At 34.9% G+C, this 25,040-nt stretch overlaps 1 protein-coding gene across 13 annotated transcripts in view; it reads right to left on the reverse strand.

The window, feature by feature from the left end:
* Nucleotides 1-25,040, reverse strand: part of LOC143246519 (polycystin-1-like protein 1) — a 352,075-nt gene that overhangs the window by 231,735 nt on the left and 95,300 nt on the right. For 12 of the 13 annotated variants that reach the window (XM_076493355.1, XM_076493361.1, XM_076493362.1 and 9 more), the window contains one exon: nucleotides 13,057-13,221. The exons of the other annotated variant lie outside the window; for it this stretch is intronic. In XM_076493355.1, the coding sequence (XP_076349470.1) occupies nucleotides 13,057-13,221 (165 nt within the window). The remainder of the gene's footprint in view (nucleotides 1-13,056; nucleotides 13,222-25,040) is intronic. 13 annotated transcript variants of the gene reach the window in all.

Consider the following 25,040-nt stretch of genomic DNA (forward strand, 5'->3'; position numbering starts at 1 on the left):
TGGGGGCGTTGTAAAATAACAATCAATCCCACTATTCGTTGGTAAAAGAGTAGCCCAATAGTTGGTAGTGGGCAGTGATGACAAGCTGCCTTCCTTCTAGTCTTACACTGCTAAATTATGGACGGCTAGCACCGATAGCCCTTGAGTAGTTTTGTGCGAAATTCAAACAAACAAACAAAGAATATAATACGGACAGGTGGTTTAAATATTAGGTCTGGAGATATTTCAATTCACAATTATTGAATTAATATTAAATAAAGGGAATAAGAGTGGAATTTTTGAAAGAATGTTAGTAGACTATTCAACTTCAAATAAGTAAGTTATTATTTACCAAAGATATAAAGGTATACCTATATTATCTTTAAGAAGGATAAATAACAGGATCTGCTGTGCTGAACGGCGAGTCTTTTTGTTTTAAGTCAAAAAAATACCCGTTGATTCTATTTATCACTGTTTCTTAATAATTTGGTTTTATTTTAAACGTGTTAACTTAATGGATTTCAAATTATTTTCTAATTTGAATTAATTATTAATAAATTAAATTTTTTTTTTATTGTTTTAATTACGTTACTCGAGCTGTTTTCTCATGTCAGCTGAATGTACTAATACACTACAGCAATGGATTATTGTCCGATAAATGACCATTTGTTAATTTTTTTTTTAGGCAAATTAAATATTTTTGATCATAGTTACTGATACGTCTTAAGTATTTGTGGTATTTTTAAACGTTATTATGCCGGGAGATTATCAAAGTAAAAACACCTACAAATATTTCAGATATTATATGTGGGTTAATTAGTGTCAAACAAATCCTTTCCATTAAAGATGTTGATAAGTTTTAAATGGACGAAAAGTCTTTGTAAAAGCTGTTGAAAACTGAAAACACTTTATATAATTTTACGAGAATGTGGTTAACATCTCGGTTCAATGACTTATAATCGAACCAACGACGGTAAGTTAAAACGTTGACCATTTTTCATTATCTATATAATTATCAATAACATGGTAACAATATTTCAATTTTTAGCTAGTTGAGGGTTTTAAGGGCTTATTTCTATGTATTGGCAGTCAGGAGGATGGTGTACTGATCGGCTGTCTAGAGTGTCTCATTAATATGCGAAAGCTTCCTAGATGGACATGAAGGATTTTTCTCGTTTCTTTGTTCAGTGGATTTGGTTTTGAATTTCGTGCAAAGCTACACGAGAGCTATTTACAATAGCCGTCCCTAATTTAGCAGTGTAAAAAGGCAGCTAGTCATCACCATCCACCGCCAACTCTTGGGCTACTCTTTTACCGACGAATAGTGGGATTGACCGTCGCATTATAACGCTCCCACGGCTGAAAGGACAAGCATGTTTGGTGTGACAGGGATTCGAACCCGCGACCCTCGGATTACAAGTCAAGTGCCTTCACCACTTAGCCATGCCGGTCCTGTGTTCAGTGGATCCAGAAGGTTTATCTTCTTTTCCTTCTCGTGTGCATGGTTCATATTTATTTTAGTGTTATCTTATGTTCGTATACAGTTTTCTTATTTTACGTATTCAAATGCTGCAGACAAACGTGTATTACAGAGACTTGTGTGTGTGTGTGTGTGTATCCTTTTTCTGAATTTTAAATGACATTGGTCTTTCAAAATATAATGGAATCCACATTCACAGTGTATGTTGTAAATGACGTTTTTGGTTACCCTCCATTAGGCCTTAAGCCAGTTGGTTGTGCACTAATTGGAAATGTACTTTATTATGAAATCTAAATGCGTTTTTAATACAACATTCTTATGTCCCCTATACTTTTTCATACATATTTTCGGCAACACGGCTTTGTGATGTTCTTTCTTTTGTTCTTCTCCATCAAGGATTCATGGTATCCATGTCAAGGAAGGTCGGAATTATGTTCTTCAGCATCTTGTCCACTGCGGATAAGAGACAGATTATTGCGTCTGTTCAACTCGGTAATTTATGACACCCCTTCTAACAATGACGGCAGTTTGCCTAAAACGTTGACCATCCGTCTCCTTGATGGGTTTTATTAACCATTTCCTCCACTTTCAAAGCCTTCAGAAACAAAATGATGATCGAAATGTCCAACACACCACATAACGTGACAAACAGAATAACGACTTAGTTCACGTCTTGCAGTACAGTTTCTATTCTGATACTTTTCAGACCAACTTTGGGGCTTCAAGTACCATAAACTAGTGTTTTTAGTTTTATTATAATTTGCTTCTCCATGTGGCGATCGATATTACCCTTAGTTTTTACTTAATGAGCATGGATGCCAAACTTGTTCGACTGTTCCCGTTTTATGTTTGTGTTTTATTTTGATATTGCTGTTTTGAGCGAGCTTTTCCAGTTGCAATATGATGCTCCAAATCCAAACATCATACGACAGGATTTGCAGACTAGTAAAAAAAAAAAAAAAAAACATATAGAAGAAACAAACATTCATTTTAGTCTCCTTCTTGGAACAACCATATAAAATAAACATTCCGTAATATCTGTTACCGCATTCCGATGTTTATCTACAGTATAAAGTTGGCTGTAAGGAACTGTTCGGCCACTTCTTATCTTAAATACTTGGAAACAAAAATGGTAAGATAGTGACTTTTTATATTTCACTGATTAGGATTTACCTTCAGAATTTAATAAAGTTATAGATCTAATGTTCCACTTTTAGTGTTCCCCTGTTAACCTTGTATCTTTATTTTTACCACATTGGATGAAAACAAAAGTGCGATAAAAAATTCAATTGTTAATGGCGACTAGAGAGCACCTGAACTGGAATTTTAATGAGCCAACTTGCTGTACTCAAGGAGATATTAATCACTCAAGTGCGCCTTTTGAGGGCATTTCGACCCGAACTCTTTAATTTTTTCCCCATGCATATGATTTTAAATCTATTTGTAACGTGACAGATATACCGTGAGGGTCACAATGATAAAAAAAAAAAAAGGGTACAAATGTTTGTGCCTTAAAACATGAATCAAAAACAGCAACCAAGTTCACCCTGGAGGAGCAAGATACAGAGACTATACAAACGAATGAATAAAAAAACAGCAATAAGACCAAGTGAAGTAAGGGAAAACACATGAAGCCAGAAGAGGGCGTGCTTAGTCCCTTTAACTGGCGAATTATCAACACTTCAATATTCTATACTGATCTAAACGGTAAATAATATTAGATTAACTGCGCGTAACACACGTTAGTAATATTCGATTAAAGAGATTTTTTTCTTGGACCAGTGGATCACAAGCATGGATTTGTTTTCAGTAACAATATCATTGATTATAAATAATTAACTCAAACAAGTCTACCTCACGATTGTAGTTAAATACACGCGTACTAAGGGCATCACACCTTCAGTGATAGCATTGCCACTGTTGGTGGGTACAACAACCACGTTTTGAACAGTTATATCGCAATTCTTACCAAGTCTAGCAACAAACGACATGACAAGATATATCGTCTTCCTTACTCTATCGAAGTGGCCATGTTTAGTAAGCAATACAAAAATTGTGTTAAATAACCTATAAACACACTGACTTCCGGCAGCTAACGTCTCGTGACGCTGGGCATGAAGTTAACAAATACTGACCTAACTCGTGTGTTACCTGATGCACATCAGACACTACCTGAGCACTTTCCAAACGATCAGCTACTTGTCATTAAAACTATGTTATTTCTTATGACATAAACAAAAGATATCGTAGTAATTTTCTAGTCTCATTTCACCACATACGAATTTTAGAACACGTGTAATTTCGCTGATTTTGACACTTAACTAAAAGAGTTTACATAGACGTGGATGTGTTTGTTTTTAATAACAGTTACTGTTATTTTGAAAATGTCAGTTTCGATTTTTCATTCTTCTCTCTGGTGAATTCTGTGGGGTAAAATACTCAGTAAGGAAAAAAAATATATTACTTTGAGTTGTCTGATCAAATTACAGGCATCGTTTTAAAATATTATAAACGTGCACTGAGTAATTTACACACCAGGGAAACAAGCAAAGAACACAAGCCAGAATGCACAATGCACCCCCCCCAACGTTTGTTTTTTGTTTTCTTTTGATCAGAGCTTTTACAGACCTCGCCCATTATGAATGACGTGTGGTAACATTCTCAAGAAAGTGAACTTCGAAGTTAATAATTCATAAAAGTGTATCAAAAGAAAATAACGGAAATGGAATTACAAGGTTTAAAAACGAAAAGTATTTTTTCACTGTAACAATTTTAAGTTAATTTCACATGTAAGCAGTTTTAATACGAGTAAAACAAATAAGAAAATTACGGCACAGCGCAGATTAAGATATTTATTGACTTCAAGCAAAAAAAAAAAAAAAAAGGACACTTAAGATAAATTTTTGTTCGCCATCCTTCGCCATCCAAAACAAACCATGTGTATTTACAATCGTTTTCTTTCTATCTCTGTTGCTAGTCTTCCTACTACACTTGAAACCCCTGTACAAGACCGATATATAATAAATCACTATTCTTCGATTAACCGTTACGAGGATATATATTTTTTTTAATGACACAAAATTCTGGACAATACTTTTCTCTAGCATTCAGTGAATGTAATTAGAACTTCGTGAACTTTTGTCAATCTAAAGAAATATCTCGAATCCCCTTATCATGAAACATACTCTCCCTTTCAGCAACACAGGAGTTATAAGGTTACAGTTAATCCCACTATTGGTTGGTAAAGAGAGTATCCAAAGGGCAGCGGCGGGTGGTGATGACTAGCTGCCTTTCCTCTAGTCTTTCACTTTTATATTAGGGACGGCTAACGCAGATGTTGCTCTTCAAGCTTTGCTTACGTAAGCATCTTAAAACAGGTTTATCACTCCCAAAAACAATGTTACGAACCTCATAAGTCCCCAGCTAGTACAGCGGTATGTCCCGTTATACTATAAACTTGTAAAATGGTCATGTCAGGGTATGACCGTTTACGTACTACGTGTAGACGGAGTATTGCATACAGTAATGTCTAAAATATATATAAGAAAATATAAAATATAAAGTCAGCATCGATACTTACTCTTGTTTGTTGTTAAACGATTGGCTGGCTATCTATGTTATACCCAACACAAGTATCGAAATCCAGTTATTTGCAATATGTTTATTTTTAATTTCGCGCAAAGCTGCACGAGGGCTATCTGCACTAGCCGTTCCTAATTTGACAGCGAAGGAACACAGGGAAAGCAGCAACTCATCACCATCCATTGCAAGCTCTTGGGCTAGTCTTTTACTAATGAATAGTGGATTTGACTGTAACATTATAACGCGCCCCACAACCGAAGTGTCAAGAACGTTAGGTGGGACGGGGATTCGAACCCGCGACCCTCAGATTGCAAGTCAAGCGCCCGCATCACCTGATCATGCTGGGCCATTAGCGATGTGAGCCCCCAGATTTACCACTGAAACAAGGGGAGGGGCCCATATAAATCCAATTCTCCCCTTAAGACGAAGCAATCAGTGAACAAAATCAACAAACATGTAATGGTTTAAGTTAGTAATATACAAATAAATGCAATATTTACAAGGCTGAAAGCTCGTTTAATGAAAAAAAACCAATCAAAACCCGTTTTGTTTTGATTATCGAGCTGTATTATGGTTATTTCCGCCAAACAGCGCAGGCTATCAAAACTGCAGTTAAATTTAAAATTTAATCATAATTTTCTAAACCGACTCTAATAACACCGGATATGGTGTCGGACTTCATTGGAAGCAGAGACGTCTAGTGATTGAGGTTACGACACAAAAATGTTTAATTTTCTTTCTAATATGTGAACGATCGAATTATGTTACGCTTTAATGGTGCACTGTACAGAGATAACGCTTAAGAATTTCTATTAAACAAAGGGTTTTTACTTACCAACCACGTATATACATGAAAGTAACATACAAGAACCAACACCGAAGCATACTTAAAATGAATATTAATCTATCGTGACAGCACACTTATTAGCTTGAGTCAGAAGTTCAATGTTGATTACTTTAAATCTAAATAATTTTAATAGTCAAATACCAAACTGATGAGATATGGTTAAAGGTGAAAAACAAGTGCAACCTGGCATTATCTCCAAATTATAATTATTACTTAAACTACAAACTTTATTGTTTGTCTAATAAATACGCAATAATACAATCATTACAACTTCGTTTTAATGAAAAACATTTTTGTTGTTGTTTGTGTATTATGCAAAGATAACATTATATTTTCGTTACCATTACATATGTTTCTGGATTAAGAAAGGTTATGAAATTACGGTAAATTGTTTTAAGATGCATGAAAGACCACGTACGAGCCTCGGAATTTGTACATGAAATATTAAAAGGTATTATTATAGAAGAAATAGTACTCTCTGTTGTTGTCGGTTTGTTTCGAATTATAATAATTCACGTTCATTTCATTTTTAACATCCAAAGACCGGAAACTTTAAACCACGGATGACTAAGGGAATATGACTCGTAACTACATACAACTTGTTAGGTTCTGTGATGAAGACGGCCCGGCATGGGCAAGCGCGTTATGGCGTTCGACTCGTAATCCGTGGGTCGCGGGTTCGAATCCCGGTCGCACCGAACATGCTCGCCCTTTCAGCCGTGGGGGCGTTATAATGTGACGATCAATCCCACTATTCGTTGGTAAAAGAGTAGCCCAAGAGTTGGCAGTGGGTGGTGATGACTAGCTGCCTTCCCTCTAGTCTTACACTGCTAAATTAGGGACGGCTAGCACAGATAGCCCTCGAGTAGCTTTGCGCGAAATTCAAATTCAAAACAAATCTGTGATGAACTTGAACAACAGATGCTGGGGATGAGCTCTTCCACAACTTACGAGTTTCAAACAAGCAACGCACGGTTGCTATTTTACTGGACAAGCAAGAGGAAATCAAGTTCATGGGCACGTGTTTTTTGGTATTTTTTTGCATATTTAAACGTAGAGAATATATCCAGTTTCCCTTAGTATCCTAAAATAAAAAGTATTAGCTTTGATAGAAATTAACTTTTATAGTGTAAAGGCGTTTCTGTGTCATTTCATATGATGATGATTTCTGGGCAAGGTTACTCGATGGCAGCTAGTCAACAGCATCAACCGCCTACTCGTGCGTTACTTTAATCGAATTGACCATCATTATAGTAATGCACTCAGTATCCCAATATCTGAAGTGTCATTCATCATTAAGTATTTTATTATTTTCCTGGGGTAACAGGACAACGAACCTTGGATCCAAAGTTGACCACTCCCCTTTTTTCTAAATCAATATGAAAATTACAACCACAGTTAATATATAAAAAGCAAGAAAACTCAAGCCTACACAACCAGAAAACTACTTAGAACTTTTACAGCATATTTATTTCAAATTATTATTATAAACACTGACGCAAAACGTTAGTCTAGCCTTAAACAAACTGACATAAAAAACTATGGTTTATAATAATACGTTTGTGTGTTTATTTCACGTGCTATATTAAAATTACAATAATAAAGAATTATAATTTTATTTAGAATTTAGTACACTGTTTTAGGCCTAACCTATTTTGACAAGGAATGTATCCAATAGATCCTGTAATGCAGTTCAGATCTTTCAAACGTTAAACATTTCGCATATAAATCATATTGTGGCTCTTTCCAACGGCGTAACAACAGATGGACCTGGGCAGTCCAGTGGCTGCCCACTCATCACCCAGGCCCACCCAATCAGGGTCTGTACAATGTTTCCTGCATACGAATATATGGTACGCAGCACGTTTTTTTTTAGCTCCCTGTAACTTGTCTAAAAGTTTGTACAAAATTGAATAATAGGTTGAATAATTATCAATATTTCTATATTTTTATTTGAGAAAAGGAAGACGTTTCGAGCTAGCGCTCTTCATCAGGTCAAACAGCCTACAATCTCTGTCGTTTTCACAATACGTTTCTTTGTTTCAGAAGTTTGTAAAACCAAAAATTTCTTATCTCACTTCGCCAATGGTTCTTTCTAGTTTTAAATATCTAACGTTTTGTATTCCACGTTAAAAATCATTTCATACATTTTCCTTCAGATCTTAATTAGATCGTTACATTGTTTTAGTGTGCTTTTGGTGAATTAATTCAACAGTGTGAACTTTGGGTGACCGACGCCGTTACATTGTTTTCACAGTGTGAACTTTGGGTGACCGACGCCGTTACATTGTTTTCACAGTGTGAACTTTGGGTGACCGACGCTGTTACATTGTTTTAACAGTGTGAACTTTGGTGACCGACGCTGTTACATTGTTTTTACAGTGTGAATATTTTGTGAACAATGTTGATACTATGGTTTCAAAGTGCGAACACAGGGTGCAAAATATCCACAAGACGTTCTATAGGGTTGATCGACATGCTTGAACTCTGCGCAACAACCCCTTCTAGAGAAAACAGAAAAGAAATAAAAGGGGAGATCGTGACTTATTGATCTATAACTAAATTAGACGAAATAGTGACGATACGATTTTGTGTGAACCGTGACTGATGTTAGACGAGTGGCGATGTATCAAGTTCAATTGTAAAAGAACCTCATAAGTGTAAAAGAACCACATAATTATAAAAGAACCACATAATTGGAAATGATTTATGAAGAAAGCGCCAGGTTTTATTCTCTCGGTGGGGTATTACTTATCAGCAGTGAAACGTGGTGTTAAAATGTAACAAACTAACGAATAACAAATACTTTGCTGCTGAGCTAGAAGCGTATTAAGACATGGCACGGGTGTGTGTATTTTGAGAAGGTAGGAGTTACTATGTATTGTGTGTCTCACTCAGTACCTTAACTTCAAAAACGATAACAACAACAACACGTATAGTATTATGGATAACTTGTTTGTCATAAACACAAAGCGATACAAAGGACTACCTGTGCTATGCTCACCACTAGTATAGAAACCCGGTTTCTAGTAGTATAATTCCGCAGCACAAAGTCACACAATGGGATTGCCTGTGCCGTGCCAAATGCAGGATTGAGCCCCAAATTTTAGTGTTATAAGCCCTCAAGTTTACTGCTAAGCCATTAGTAGAAGTATGTTTTTAAGTACTTTTTGCAATAACACAGATACATCATTTTTAACCTTGCATTAATAACTATTATTATTATTATTTATTGAGAAGATACTTTCATTATGTGCAGAGCACAAGACACTTTAATTATTAATTAACGCGTTCTTGTTTCAGTGTCTTCATGGCGATGCTTTTAAAACAAGATAATTTAATTACTTATTCAGCAAAACACATGTTTACAGAAAGCCACGAGCCCATGACTTATTGCTTCAACGCATTGCCGAACAAACAGATGATGACATGGTTTTCAATTACATGATTCTCTGTGCAGAATTAAATCAACGCGTCACAGCTCTATGAATCAGTATCCAACAGGATTAATAAAGTTTCATTCTCATAAGGCTATCGTAAAAAGATTTAATAATTTTAAGTACGTATGAAAAATAACAAATTCTGGTTAAGAAGTTGGCACACAGAACCACATACAGAAGTTGTAATAGTTTACAAACGAGACCTAAGACTCGCTTGAAAAATAATAACAATTCGCTTAAAAATACGAGGCTGAACAAGATTTAAGATTATTTCTTTGAAGCCCAAAGCTATACAATGAGTTATCTGTGCTTTGCCCACTACGGGTATCGAAACCAGGAGTTTTAGTAGACATACTGTTGTGCCACTGGAGTGGTGATTTAGAACAAATTCATTGCTTATTTTAATAACTAGTTGAATCAATATGTTGTGACCTTGTTGGCTACCATCTATAGGGTTATAACGCGTCATTTCAATAAGTTATGGTCCAGATGACTTGCCATACGCACTAGTCATGGCTATTTCTTGTTGTTCATATTTCAGTGTCTTTAGGACTGAATTGTATGAAACTTTCCATTTACGGATACAATAATTTTATTATATCTTCAGCTGGCTGTAGTGATTACCATATTTGTCTTTTGTTGTCTTTACGATAAAGGAACTTGAAACGAAATACTTCCGTAAGAAAATGTTTAAAAATGCCAAATTGTGCGAAAATGTAAATGGTTTTAAGAGTAAAAATGCAAAACAAAACAAGAAACAACTAACAAACTTATGTTCGAGAAAAATCTCTAAATATATTTCAAAAACCAAAGAAAATATTACTACAGAAACCTGTTTGCTTTTATCATAATAATAGTGAAATATACAAGATTGAATATAGTTTTGGAGAAAACAAAAAGCGAAAACACGTACAAAAGGTAAATACTACAAGAATTTCACTCATTCACAAAGTGAAACCGAACCACATCACAATATAAATCACATGCTGATAGTTTAAACTGTGACTGGTTGTTATCCAACCAATCAGAAAGTGTCACTCCAGTGAAAAACCTATAAAATTACAGCTACTCATGGCATGTCTTACTAATGGTGGTGTTTGTGTGAATAAAGTTATGGCTCCCAGATTCAACATTCAGCAGGAGTTGTATGAAAGAGTGGACAAAGTACATGATTTACACTGTTAATAACACAAGTGGTCGAGGTAGAACATCATTTTTTGGACATTCCAAAAATGATGTTAAATTTCTTTGGTTTGTTTAGAATTTTGCGAAAAGCTACTAGAGAGCTATTTGCTAGCCACTACCAGCCACCGCCAACTCTGGGCTATTCTTTTATCAACGAATAGTGGGATTGGACAGTTACTTTATAACATTCACACGGCTAAAAATGAGAGTATGTTTGGTGCGACGGGGATTCGAAACCGCGGATTGCGAGTCTAACGATAACAATTAGACCATAATGTTAAGTATCTCAAGAAATTGTTGCTGTTTTACAGAGAGAGGACCACGTAATACAGACCTCGCAGTAAACACAAATATGAATATCACCTGAAGAGCATTAAGATACAAATTCGCACAAGTTGCCCCATCGTACCTGTGGTGGTTCGTAAAACGAATACTGATACAAGGTAACAAAATCAAAGGACTGAAATAGGCACGAGACCACAAACACTAATGAGTAGATACAGAGTCGTGTACTGTATTATGTATTAATTAGTTGTAGCTATTTGAAGGAGGACTGGAAAACAGTTTCATAATCACTGCAGAGCATTTATATTGAATGAAACATAATGGGGGACCAATATAAAGTTTATTGACTGCATGACAACTATCGGTGTCGGTTATATTCAAAAGGTAGGGAAAAATACAAATACGTTCTTATCCATCACGGTATCTCCTCACGACCACAATTCATCGGTTATGGATTCATCTGCCTGTAGCACAGTGATCATAAGTACACAACAAACGTAGCAAAATGAGATATTAACAGTAGGAGGGTCAATGAAATCTTCTCAACCATGGCTTGATCTGCATAATGTTCCCTGACGAACTCTCTTGAGATTGTATGCACTTAATGTAGAAACATGAAGTTAAAAGGTGACCAACGACTTGGCTGTATTATATAAAATAATACAGGACACTTAGAACAATATTACACTATCGTATACTGACAGGACTGTGTGGTAACATACAACCAAGGTTTGAGTTTCGATACAAAGAAAACAGCTCATATATAGGATACTAAAACATCATTCAAGTAACTCGTTTCTATTTTCTGTGACAACGTTTTGTAACACTGGTAAATTCACCACATATTAAATGTTGTTGTTTTTTCCGACTCCTATATGTATATCTCTTGTTTGTTTCGTATGATTTCGATTACTGTATATGCAATCATTCTACAGTCAATTTCTCGAAAATGTGGCCAATCAGCAGCTACTTACAACACGTGGTAAACGTGCTTTCCACGCAAGAAGCCAGCAAACATTGCTATTTATAAAAATTAAAAATATCAATCACTTTAAAGCTGGTTAAATTTGGCTACAAAAGTTTGCTGATTTTTAATTGCAGTAATCAAAATAATAATAATATAGTACACATCTGTTAGAATGAGTGTGTGTGATAAAAATCAAACAAAGCACAAAACCTTTATGGTATTACAAGTTACCTACAACTATTACTTTCTCGATTAAAAACTTTCAAAACTGTTAACCACAAAGTTGAACCACGAATCATCTATACTTCCCGTGAGTATCGAAAGCAGGTTGTTAGCGTTATAAATCCTTAAGTTTACCGCCGTACTGAGAGGAAGGAAGATGGTGGACAGTTGTCACAAAAACATTTACTACGTACATGAGGTTAACATATGGAGGTTAATAATCAAAGATTTATAATGTTGAAGATAGTTTTCAGTATCAGTTATCAGAGCTGAGTTAAAACGTGCTAATCTTTCAATACATAAGGCTTGGCATGACCAGGTGATTAAGGCACTCAACTCGTAATCTAAGGATCGTGGGGACGTTAGAATGTGACTATTAAGTTCACTTTTCGTTAGTAAAAAAGTAGCCCAAAAGTTGGCAGTGGATGGTGATGACGACCTGCCTTCCCTCTAGTCTTACACTGCTAAATTAGGGACAGCTAGCGTAGATATCCCTCGTGTAGCTTTGCGCGAAATTCAAAACAAACAATTCAATACATACGTGTATTTTACTAATGTTAATCTTAAGTATAAGGACGTCTCACTTTCTTCCCATTGGATATGCGCATGCGTGTGTACTACGTACATTTCTATACGTTTTAAGAATATGAAATATCAATTCTAACTTTCTCACAATAATACAATACTTTTAATATCTCCTACAACAGAAATATTCAGTAAAACTCTTCCTATACAACAAATGCTAAACAATATTTTTCACAGAGTAACTATTGATGTAACATTCTGTGTGTGCGTGTGTGTAAACCGTTGGCTATACTGTTTGCGATACTTATTTTACAGATAAAAAAAATAAACTTTAACTTAGAAACAAGTGATTAAAATGTCTCTACCTACCTACTTCACCCCTTTGTTTATGCACAAATATTTTACTTAATAAACCGTATGGACGATTCTTCCCGAGTTTAGATCCGAAACGTCGTACAATACAAGTTAGGAAAGTTTTCATTTAAACGTGGCAATTCATTCTCTATTATCTTTTATCCAAGCATGTGGATGAATAGTGACTTACCGATTTTAATATCCCCAGTACTCCAAAATACCCTTGGCCAAACGGAGCTTAGGCTTAATATCTTCGTTGTAGTGGGAAGAGGTAGCCGTTCGATGTACGTACAACCATCACTACTGTACCATTGTACAGTCAGATAAAGGAAAGGGACTAGGGTAGAGTTGATATCTGAAAGTAAATTATGACATTGGACATCAGGAGATGTTTACAGCTAGTAATGTCATAAAAAGTACCCCTTCTAATTCAAACCTCTGCACTTTGATAAAAGCTTTAATAAAGTTAACACAAAATTTCAGAAATTCAGTACAAATCTGGCGTTTTTCTAAATAAATTACATAATCACATACTTATCTCTAGTGTAAACAAAAAAAAAAGACAGAAGTTAGTTGGCTGCTGTGTTTAAATTTACGAAAGAAATGCACAATTTGCACGATGAATCTTGCAAAGTGTTTTATAGTGACGGAAATATTGAACGACATACACTGACAAACCAAAAACATCTGTTTAAAATATGTAGGCTGGTTAAAAATAATATTCATTGCATGATTAGATGCGATGCACTGATTAAACTAACGCAGAGATTGCATACGAGATTTAATAATACGTGGTTGTAATGTACAGTAAGCAACATAAGAAACAATTGGATCAAAAGTAAATTGCTGTTTTTAGCATTAATATATTTAGAAAATTTACTGTATTGTAATTGTGAATATATGAAGAATGGCAAACTTCGTTATTAAAATATCCTTTAGTATAAGGGACGATGGCCCACGTTTTGTAGATAAACGACCAAGTTTTTAAACGATTGTGATTTAAAGATATCCGATTTCCCGTTTATAAATCATTTCTTAGAAATCTCGTGCTCATGGGCAATATAAGGTTATTGTATTAGTTTGAAGATGACGTGAAAGTAAATTGTGAACTCAATAAGCACCTAACCCTAATTTTTACACTACACTATGCAACACAAATTTTGTTCCTGGATAGTATGTGTTATTTCTTAATTGCTTATGTTGTAAAAGTACAGAAAATGGCCATTATTCCCTTCAAACTTTGCTTTTGTGACACGGATAATGAAATTTAGAAATTAACCTATTTTTCTATGTAAAAACGGGCAAATTTGCATATTTTCATTTACATAATGTCTGAATAAAACATATGAATCAAGATTTACATGTATTTATACTAAAATTATACAAAAATGTTTAGAAGTGAGTATTTTTTCAAGATTTACGACTGTAATGTAAATCACTTTCACGTATCAGCCACCAAATATAGTCTCCTATCATGTTTTCGTTATACGCTCCCAGGTCACTAAAGCAAAGTTTGAAGAGAAAAATAGGTCTTTTCCATTTACTTTAGGCATAAGCAACTGGGAATAACACTTTCTGCCCAGGAACAACAATAAGTAAAAAATTCTTACATATGTTATCTGATCAAACCCTTTAGAACTTTTATCGTTGCGGTCGTAAAACAAAACAAAGACAATTAACAGATTTAAAAGGCAACAAGAAAAGGGCACTCAAAAGTGTGCTCTTGTTATCTTCATATAAACAAAATAGCAACAAAAAACAGTTTTATAATCAAACCGATTTACAACATTAGACTTGCTTTTAAGTAATTTTGATTATTAAACAATTTCTGCGAAAAGCTTCAAGAAAATCGAATTTTAAAAATAAAATAAAAATCATATTAGACCCATTTCAAATTTAAAGGAGGTACAGCAATTCAAAGGACGTCGTGCTCTGTCAAGTAAAACAAACTTGAATTAACATCAACATGATCAGAATCGACAATTTATTTAACGTTTCAAAACTCAAGTGAAAAAAAATTGGGTTAATCCAAATCATGCATGAAAACAATGTTTAATCAAACACAAAACAAAACTGAAGTTATGATATAAATCAACATTTACGAAGATAAAAAATTCTAGTTTCTCTTTTTCCTTTTGCTAAATGGAAGAAACAAATGCGGCCGTTTTGTAACTGCTCTGCTTTCAGAAGAAGTTTGTTTGTTTTTGAATTTCGCACAAAGCTACTCGAGGGCTATCTGTACTAGCCGTCCCTAATTTAGCAGTGTAAGGCTAGAGGGAAGGCAGCTAGTCATCACCACCCACCGCCAACTCTTGGGCTACTCTTTTACAAACGAAAAGTGGGATTGACCGTACATTATAACGCCCCCACGGCTGGGAGGGCGAGCATGTTTGGCGCGACTCGGGCGCGAACCCGCGACCCTCAGATTACGAAGCGCACGCCTTAACGCGCTAGGCCATGCCAGGCCCTCAGAAGAAGTATCAAAAATAACCAATGTTGTTTTTATTTTTTTATGGCAGCCATTATTTTATTATTACAATAACAATCATTTGATAACGTCGTCTTTCGTGTAACAACAATAAAATGTACAGTAAGTTTGTTTTTTGAATTTTGCGCAAAGCTACATGAGAATTATCTGCGTTAGCCGTCCCCAATTGAGAACTATAAAACTAGAAGGAAAACAGTTAGTCATCATTACCCACCGCCATCTTTCAGGCTACTCTTTAACCAACGAATAGTGGGATTAACCATCACTTACAACGCCCCCACGGATAAAAGAGCGAGCATGTTTGGTTCATACAATAAGAGACGAACAGAGAAGACCGAAAGATGTTCAGATGGTAGGCTCGGTAAACGATCTCGATGTTTTAAAGGAAAATGATGCTGAAATATTCCGCCATAATGTAGTTTCTAGTTGCTCATAATGTGTTACACCTGATTACAAAAATGTATCATAATTAAAGACTGTTAGAATAACTTGACAGAACGGGTAATAAAGATTTATAACGAAGTAAAATATCTTTCAGTGAATATTAACTGAATTTGATATTATACCTTTAGTTCTGTTTTACGAAAGAATCTAAACATAACATTCATAGTACTTTTAAGATTTCCCCTAGTCATTTAGTTATAGAGTCAATGTCATTCATAAGCATTTATTATAGAAAGTATTGGTAACTTTTTATACACATAAAACCCACGTATATTTTTTAACAACTAATACGGCATTTAAAAATATTTCAAGGAATAACTTTACATGCAAGTCATTATGGGAGTCGAATACAAGCTCACAGTTAAGCAAGCAATTTGATAAACCTTGCACAGCCAACCAGTTATATAGTGCATGCGTATAATAATCTTGCGCGTCAATATATCATATGAACATGTAAATATATTACACAAACATTTATATATAGCAAACGTACATGCTTATGTATTAAACATGCATGCTGAGCGTATCTACAAATTTGTACACGAACTATTTATTAATCGATGTATACAACTAGGATCTGCATACACTATATTATTGGCTGGCTGCGTGTATGCAATTTGTTATTAATGACTCATGCTAATGTTTTAATTGTTTTGCTGTAAAAATACATAACATATTTGCAAGTCATAAACTTACCGCTGACCCACTGGGAAACATCATGTTAACAATACATATATATATTATTTTAGCATATGACCTATTATATACTTTTACTGCTGCTATGTGGAGTGTGTCCTGTTTATAAAGTGATTTTTCCTCCGACTTATCTTCCGATTTTAAACTAAATAATAAAAACAAGTAGCAATAAACGAACCCCTTTAATTAGAAAACAAATATTTTATTTTATTTTACAGATTGTACATTTCATTTTATACTTTCAACACACTGCCTGTAAACAACATTAGAGTGTAGTTTATTGCTAGGTAAAACGACATGAAAACACTGTTGAAAGACATTCAACGAGTGCACACCCTCAGGGTCTACTTCGTATGTTTGCGAAATTTCAGTTGCTGGGCTCTTTCCTCTTGGAGTTATGGCGTTCACATACACACATGAACACGCCTTTTTATGATTACAGATGCATTTCCCTCTCTCTACCCCACAATATATCACAATTGTAAATGTCTCATGGATGTTTTTAAGAAACTGATTAATATAAACTGTTGAGGGTACAGGTTTAAAGCAATTTCGAAGATAATCCGGACTTTCTATTACAGAGAGATAAATTCTATATTGTTTATAAACAAATTATTTAATTCAACAGAAAAAATAAACCTATCTCCTAAAGTCTTATGTATTCATCCATTGGTAACCTAAATTTAAACAGCACAAGGAAAATGTACTTAAGATGTTTCTCATCGCTACAACAATTGTGTCAGGGTCTTTCGTTTAAATTTAGGACCTCTAAGTTTGTTGCTTTTAGGGCCACCAACTTGTGTAAAATATCAGTTAATGAAAAGTAAAACATAATCAGAAAAAAACATTCAAATAACTGAATGTATGAAAACCATCATTCAACAAGACAAACTCCATTACGACTGCTTGATTTATGTTCTTTTCTATTTTTTCTAATATACATTTACGGAAGAGGCAAAATATAAATAGTAAAGACGTGTTTGTCTTGCTCACGTGCCCACCTTCCTCGGAGTGGAGGTCAGGAACATTAATTTTACGGCACTTTTTCTCCGAGATGCTATTCATTTTCTGAAAATGGATTAAAGTGCACACCACAGCACTCTTGCCAACATCTGAACATTTGTTTAAGAACTACACAGACTTTTGGAAATGGCGCACGGTATTTATAAACAATGTGATGCGTCAGCACTTTGCACAAAGTGCCTCTTTACTCAGTGCATTTCGAAACACAAAAATAACACAACATATAATTTATAATTATGAGATAACGAAACGTTTACATCCTCTAGGTGTCCCTGTTTATCAGATTTAGAAGAATCAGAGGGGCCACTGAAATGATCTGGCACGAGTAGCATCAGAGTTACTTAACGTTAGGTCGCAATGTTTTTATTTCCCCTCTTGTTTTGTTTTAATCATCATATTTTAATTCTATCACAAACTAACATTGGAAGGAACTATTTGGCCTTGCAATGGTTTCGAAGCAAACTATCCAGCCATACTTGGTTGGCTGTATTATACGAAACAACTCTAAGTTTGTTTATAATTATTTCGCAAAGATATAGTAACGGCTATCTGAGAATAGCCGTCCCAAATTTTGTGCTGATGGATTTGAGGGAAAGCACATTATAACATAATCAACAGGACCGACTGTCAACTTTTGTTTGACCCAATAGTGAGATGTGACCGTTACTCTTATTTCGTTATTTTTTCCACGCTTTCCAACTGTTGTTATTTCCTAAAGGTTACTCTTGTGGTGCCACCTATATCACTAAAGTGCGGAGTGCATTTTTGTGAATAACGTATCCTAGATTTTAATACTTCGAGAAAGGAACAACTAGGCCACGCCCGTGTAGTAGTAACTGGTAACTGAAAAACTGAGATTAATAATACACACACGCACTTGTAAATTTAAAGCATAATACCAAAATACGTGCATTTTAGTTCCAGTTACTTAACAAAGCTTAATTTAAAGGAGTAGCTAGCTACTCAACCTCAAATCTACGTGTAATATTGTTAGTTACAAGACAAAAAGTAATCTCGTCAGACGATAAACGTGTGTGTAAATTATGACGAGTAAACTTTACTAATTCATCAGTTAAATGCAAGTTCTCATTGAATATTAAAGCAATTTCTGACAGTCACCTCTGTAGTTGGATAAACATTTTCGTTAGGCCTACATAAACCGACACATCAAACAGATACTCAAATTGGATTGTATCTTCTAGCTCTTTATAGCTTCAAGGTTTCAATTTTGTTTTTAATTTATCAACATTGAATACGTGTAATTAAAACAAAATCAAAAATTAAAAAAAGGTCTTCAGCTCACTTTCAAGTAACCGCGAGAAAGTATAACAAAATAATTCCAATTAGAAGCTCGCGCACATCCTGAAGAGATCGTAACAATTTAAACTGTAGAGCGACTTTTTAAATAACATATACTGGCTACAGTATGACTATGCGAGTGATATATACGTCCATATATGACTCAGAAAAGTTAGATGCAATGCTATACAGTTGATCAATTTTACATTTTTTTTTTTACAAGAAAATAGGATAGGAAGACCGATATATGTCAATATTTCTTTCCAATATCTTACTGAATTTATATGTATATATATTCGTATATTAGTTTTTCTGAGCTAAATAGTCTTTAAAAATGGATTTCTTGGGCTTGACACATTTTGTTAACCCACTTCGAAACATTAACACAAGTTCAACTGTTATCAACTAGCAACATCCAACATCTGTTTTAATGAAATTTTCATTGTTGAAAAATGCTAAGTTGTTGTTTTTTAATTATGTTGAAATAGATGCAATGAAAAAAAAGAACATTTCAAAAATATTTTCATAGTTTGTTCCGTAAAATTTGCCACTGGATATCATACCAAACTGATTATACAAGTTCCAATCAACGGAAAGATTCCGTTTTATTCTTTCCACAGTCGCAGCTCAGTTGTCACGATAGATAAATAAAGAAAAGGAACTTGCGTCGACGCTTCAAATGCACACTAGACGAAATTCAAAACTTTTAAATTACAATATTTCTATCTTTAAGGATCAGAAAACTTGAGTGAGTTAGGAAATTTCTAAAAACACACCGGGTTTACTCACTTCAGTTCTACACTAGACATTGATGATTTCTGTGAGTGTAGAATATAACCATTAAGTCACAGAAGGATAGGGGGATGCAGTCGTCACAGGTCAAACAAGTCCTCCTGCGTAGTGCCAATGGGAAGATCGGCGCACGATGGGTGTTGTTTTTTACGTTTTATGGATAACGAAAAGACCTGTAGTAACATTCTATATATATACACGATCACATAAAAACTCTTGGTATGGATATAAAGAATGAAATTCTGAAATGTAAATAAAACTATGCCTTACAATCATCTCTTTAAAAAAACAAGTACAAAACATTACCATTTAAATTCGATGAATATCATAAGCCGTAATGTATAGTGATAAATTTATATTAAATACGTTTCATGCACGTCTAGTAAATGTTCAAATATTTTCGAATGTCCTAGTGAGCTGTACAGCAAATAAGCATGTATGTGCGAAATAGACGACCGAAATAGATTTCCCTGATAACGTCCAACTACATCTTTTCCCATAGTGAATAGTTACTTGGGATAATAAACCTCAATATTCACTGATGTTTATAAATGTAACTTGTAAACGTATTTTACTTGACTTTCCTGTAGAAAGCCGTGGTGATTATATACACCGATGCAGTGGAGCCAGGTCTGACAGTGGGCGCCCACTTGTCGTGCGTCTGTCTAGATCCTAGACGTTACAGTCGAACCTGGCCGTGGGCGCCCACTTGTCGGGCATTGCAGTCTTGAATCTCCAGGCACGTTGTCTAAGCGAGGCGTTCAATTAGGTTTGCTCCTATCTAAACTTCCTTGTTATTTCAATTTCATCTCGTACAAAAACTACAAACGTGGATAATTAATTTGTCAAGAAAAACCATCTGAGAATACAACCATCCACTAAATACAAACATTGGGAGAGCATCTTAATTTTCATATTCGATTGATTTTATACCTGATTTACAGTTATGTTTTATACAAATTTACTTTTTTAAAAACATATACATATAGATTTTTATTTTCACAACCCAAACAAAGACGTTTTAAAATATAACTATTTAGCAAGGCTGAATCTGATAGATAAACATTTGTACAATTACTGTGCTAAAGCAGTAAATGTATTTAGTATGTTGTATACTAAAGCTTCATGATAACAAAACGTATTTCAATACGTACAGGGTGGCCCGTAAGTTCCTACCCATCCATATGTTGTTATGTTATATTCAATTACGCATGCATTATAAATTTGTTTCTTTTTTTCAGAAAAATATGGCCGATGTAAGTCCATTTACAATTGAAGAGCGTATTGTGCATAATATTATGCAGCGAGAATGAGGGACAGCACACAGATACACTGGATACATAAGATATATAGATGTGTAGGGACTTACGGGCCACCCTGTACATTACACTAACCACAGTACAAAAACAAAGTAACATTTAATCCTCTAAAGCCCCCAACCCCCAAGTGGCTCAGCGGTAAAACAATATGCTACAGATCAGGTTCCGTGGTGAGTACGGTGCAGGAAAAGCCCACTGTGTAGTTTTGTGTTCAATAAATTTTGTGTCTAGAATTGCATATTACATGCACCATTCTTGGAAATATCTGTTAACTAGTAAATTCTCTATGTCGGAGAAAACGCTCATATTTAATCTCATAGTTTTAACGAAATATCCAAAATTTCAGCCGTACACTCGTTCACTAACGTTTAACACAAGATTCTGAGAAGACGAGTGCTCCTGTTATAAGAATGTACTAGTACCGTTGTACCTATCATGTCGACTTGTTCGTAGACTGTCAGGTTCTTTACGTACAAAGTTGTGTGGCAAATCAACGTACACCGTACCGTATCGTCACGTTCGTCCATGCATAAAACCTTTTGAACTGTCACAGACTGTCGGGTCCAGAAACGCAAATATAGAGGTTTTTCTTTATAAAATATATGCGTGTACCAAAAGCGTCACCTCTTAATGGCCGAGCACAACCGTAAACAAAATCGCGTACAGAATCAATCATGTAAATCAAATGTGCCAGTCGGGAATATCTTGGTCGTCCAACATCGAGGTGATTGTCAATAGTAATCCAGTTTGTTTTTCATAACCTGTTGCACAAAACCAAATACGCACACTGTAGAATAAAAATCGAGATGATTTTCGTCAGCATTCACAACCTATTGCATAAAACAGTTTATTATCACAAAAACTTCGTTTACGATTCAGGTACTGTTGGTATAACAACAACAAAAAAAAAAAAACATTATTAATTGACATTTGTTTGACTTTGCACAAAGCTACACAACGGATTTCGAGTCGGCTGTACCTAACTTTCAACTAGGAAGTCAAAAAAACAAAACAAAAAACACCTACCTAGTCAACACCGACTACCGTCAGTTTTTTAAGACGTTATTGTCAGACCGAACAGAGCGATTTGACCACCACTCTTATAACGTAACACGGCCCCAAAGATCTGCTCGTTTGTAGTTTAGCAAAAAGCTACACAATGGGCTGTCTGTGCCGTGCCTACCAAGGGTATCGAAAGCCGGTTGTCAGCACTGTAAGCCGCGCTCAGCACTGCTGGTTCAATAGCAAGTAAAATTCAGTAGTACGAGATGATATATATGTATAACTCAAGAGAAGAAACTTTTGTATCCCCAGAACTGCTGACTACCTAATATTCCTCCATTTTAGATAAAGTTGTGTTCATAACAAATCAATAACATAACTGATTTAAGAGGTTTGTCCTCAGCTAGTACTGACCTTCAAGTCAAATTAACCGAAAAAAGCTTCACAATGTTCCTATTCATATCTTGTTTAAAGGAGAGTTCTCGAGACTGTGTATTTTATTAAAATTACAAAACAAGTGGACAAAGTGATCACTGTCTTTCCATACTCGAGACTTCCTAGTCATTCGTAAAGACGACTGACGTCGAGTACTGCAAATTCAGTACTTTATTTAAAGCTTTAGCAACAGCTTGATATTATAGTTAGTGCAGAGCCACACAATGCTATCCACGCCCTGTCCACCGTGTGAAATAGAACAACGGATTTATGCACTACAAGTTTCTGGAACTAGAAGAGTTTACTTCCAGCTAAACTTTTCTAATGTCGAAACGAGGAAAACGGGCAGTTTTGACACTGAAAATCTTAAAATGATTTACATTTTGTATTCCAAAATCTTTGTTTTTTAAGTTATAATAAACTTTTATACATAAACAGAAACAAAAATAAACAAAAAACGCTGCATTAATTGAAAAGATTCCAGGGTACAAGTTATAATGTGTGATTATAAAATGTATCCTAGGTTTGGAGGTGACTGTTGAATTAGGACCCACACTGCGGTGGGAATACACTGTCTATCAATCTTAACCTCCATTCGCCAGTCTCACATATGAAATAAAAGAGTAGATATAGAAATAGAAATTAGGAGAGTGAGATATGAGTGCTCAAGTCCACAACGCCCCATATCTAATCACCCTTCACTACCTACAGTCAGTTGTAAGAAGGTGACTGCTCTTCCAAACAAAGAAAAAATTAATTGAAATAAAAATAAGGAGATAAGGTACCACCATTTGGAGGAAAGTAAGTTGAAAATTTACTTCTTGAAGTTAGCATTCCAGCCCCCAATATGGTCAAAAAACACTAATTAACAACACAGCAAACGAACTATATCAGCATGAAGCGTCCAATCCAGCTACCCAAACAAACTAGTATAGTTTCCAACCACCACACATATGATAGGAAGGCCGATAAAGATCAATGTTTCTTTCCAGTACCTTATTAAATTTATATGTATTTATATTCATGCTACTCTTATTTCTTTATGTGGAACTGGCGAATGGGGGTTAAGACTGATAGACGGTGTATCCCCACAGCAATGTGGGTCCTACTTCTCCAATCACCTCCAAAACCTAGGGTACATTGCATATTCAAGCTATAATGCGAGATTATAAAAAATAGCAAAAACGTAAAACCTGAAGAAAAAAAAGTTGCTATAGCCTATCCTTGATATACTGAAGTGTTTAGGGTAAGACAGCAATGAATGAACAAACTAGAAGAAAGAGGACAGACCATATCTTTGTTACTACTTTAGAAAGAAATATCCGTTTCGTTATACGACAGTTAATACTGATTTTATAAAACGTATGATTGGGTTTCAAAATATAAAGGATAAAAAAAACGACTATGAATTGTGGATGACCCTGTAAGCTTTGGGTTAAATGTGTAATTATTAGACCGAAGTTATGTATGGCATTTGAAATACGAAAAACAAACTAAAAAACAACGTTCTATAGCCAAGTAAATTTACCTTTGAAGAATCTTAGAATTTATGTATAACCAAGATACATGGTGTACATATTTCCTCCTATTTAATAACAATATTGAACAATAAAATACCTTACTATGTTTTTCCTTAGAGCAAAACCCCATTGGGCTACCTGCTGAGTCCACCGCAGATAACATTATGTAAAATAAGTTTTGTTCCTGGATAGTATGCGTTATTTCTTAATTGTTTATGTTGTAAAAATACAGAAAATGGCCATTATTCCCTTCAAACTTTGCTTTTGTGACATGGATAATGAAATGTAAAAATTAAACTATTTTCCATGTAAAAAGAGCAAACTTGTACATTTTCATTTACATAAGGTCTGAATAAAAACATATGAATCAAGATTTACATGTATTTATACTAAAATTATACAAAAATGTTTAGAAGTGAGTAGTTTTTGAAGATTTGCGTTTGTAATGTAAATTACTTTCACGTATCAGCCTCCAAATATAGTCTCCTATCATGTTTTCGTTATACGCTCCCTGGTCACAAAAGCAAAGTTTGAAGAGAAAAAATTGGTCTTTTCTATCTAGTTTAGGCATAAGCAATTGGGAAATAACACTTTCCGCCCAGGAACAAGAAAAAGTAAAAATTTTGTTACATAGTGTAATTGAATCCTAGATTTTATCGTTATAAGCCGCTATACCTACCGCTGTTCTACCAGGAGGATACTTGAACACTGAAGAACACACAAGAGTTTGGCGGCAGAGTTTTCGTATGTGTTAACGACTCTAAGGGGCCACCTACAAAACCTTTGTCATGATTATTTGGAGCATCTAACGATACTCATTATAAAATTCTGAAACATCTAAGAGACATTTCCCACTATAAAACTTTGAACGTTGGGATACCTACATGACACTAATCAAAAATCTCTGGGACATCAAAAAGGTATTCACGATACATTTTGGTGTCATCTATAAAACCCATGGTATTATGAAGCAGCTACATGACCAATAACACGAACCTCTGGAACCACTAAAATAACTTAGTGAGGCCACTTTCGAGGTATATAGTTTTAACCATGGTACTTCGGGAGATTGACACTACATCGATCACGGGATTTCGAAAAACCCAAAAACTCTTGGTCACGATAAAATTTGATAACCTACGAGACATTAGTTTCA

This window comes from Tachypleus tridentatus, chromosome 3 (assembly GCF_004210375.1).
Source record: "Tachypleus tridentatus isolate NWPU-2018 chromosome 3, ASM421037v1, whole genome shotgun sequence".
Taxonomy (NCBI): Eukaryota; Metazoa; Arthropoda; class Merostomata; order Xiphosura; family Limulidae; genus Tachypleus; species Tachypleus tridentatus.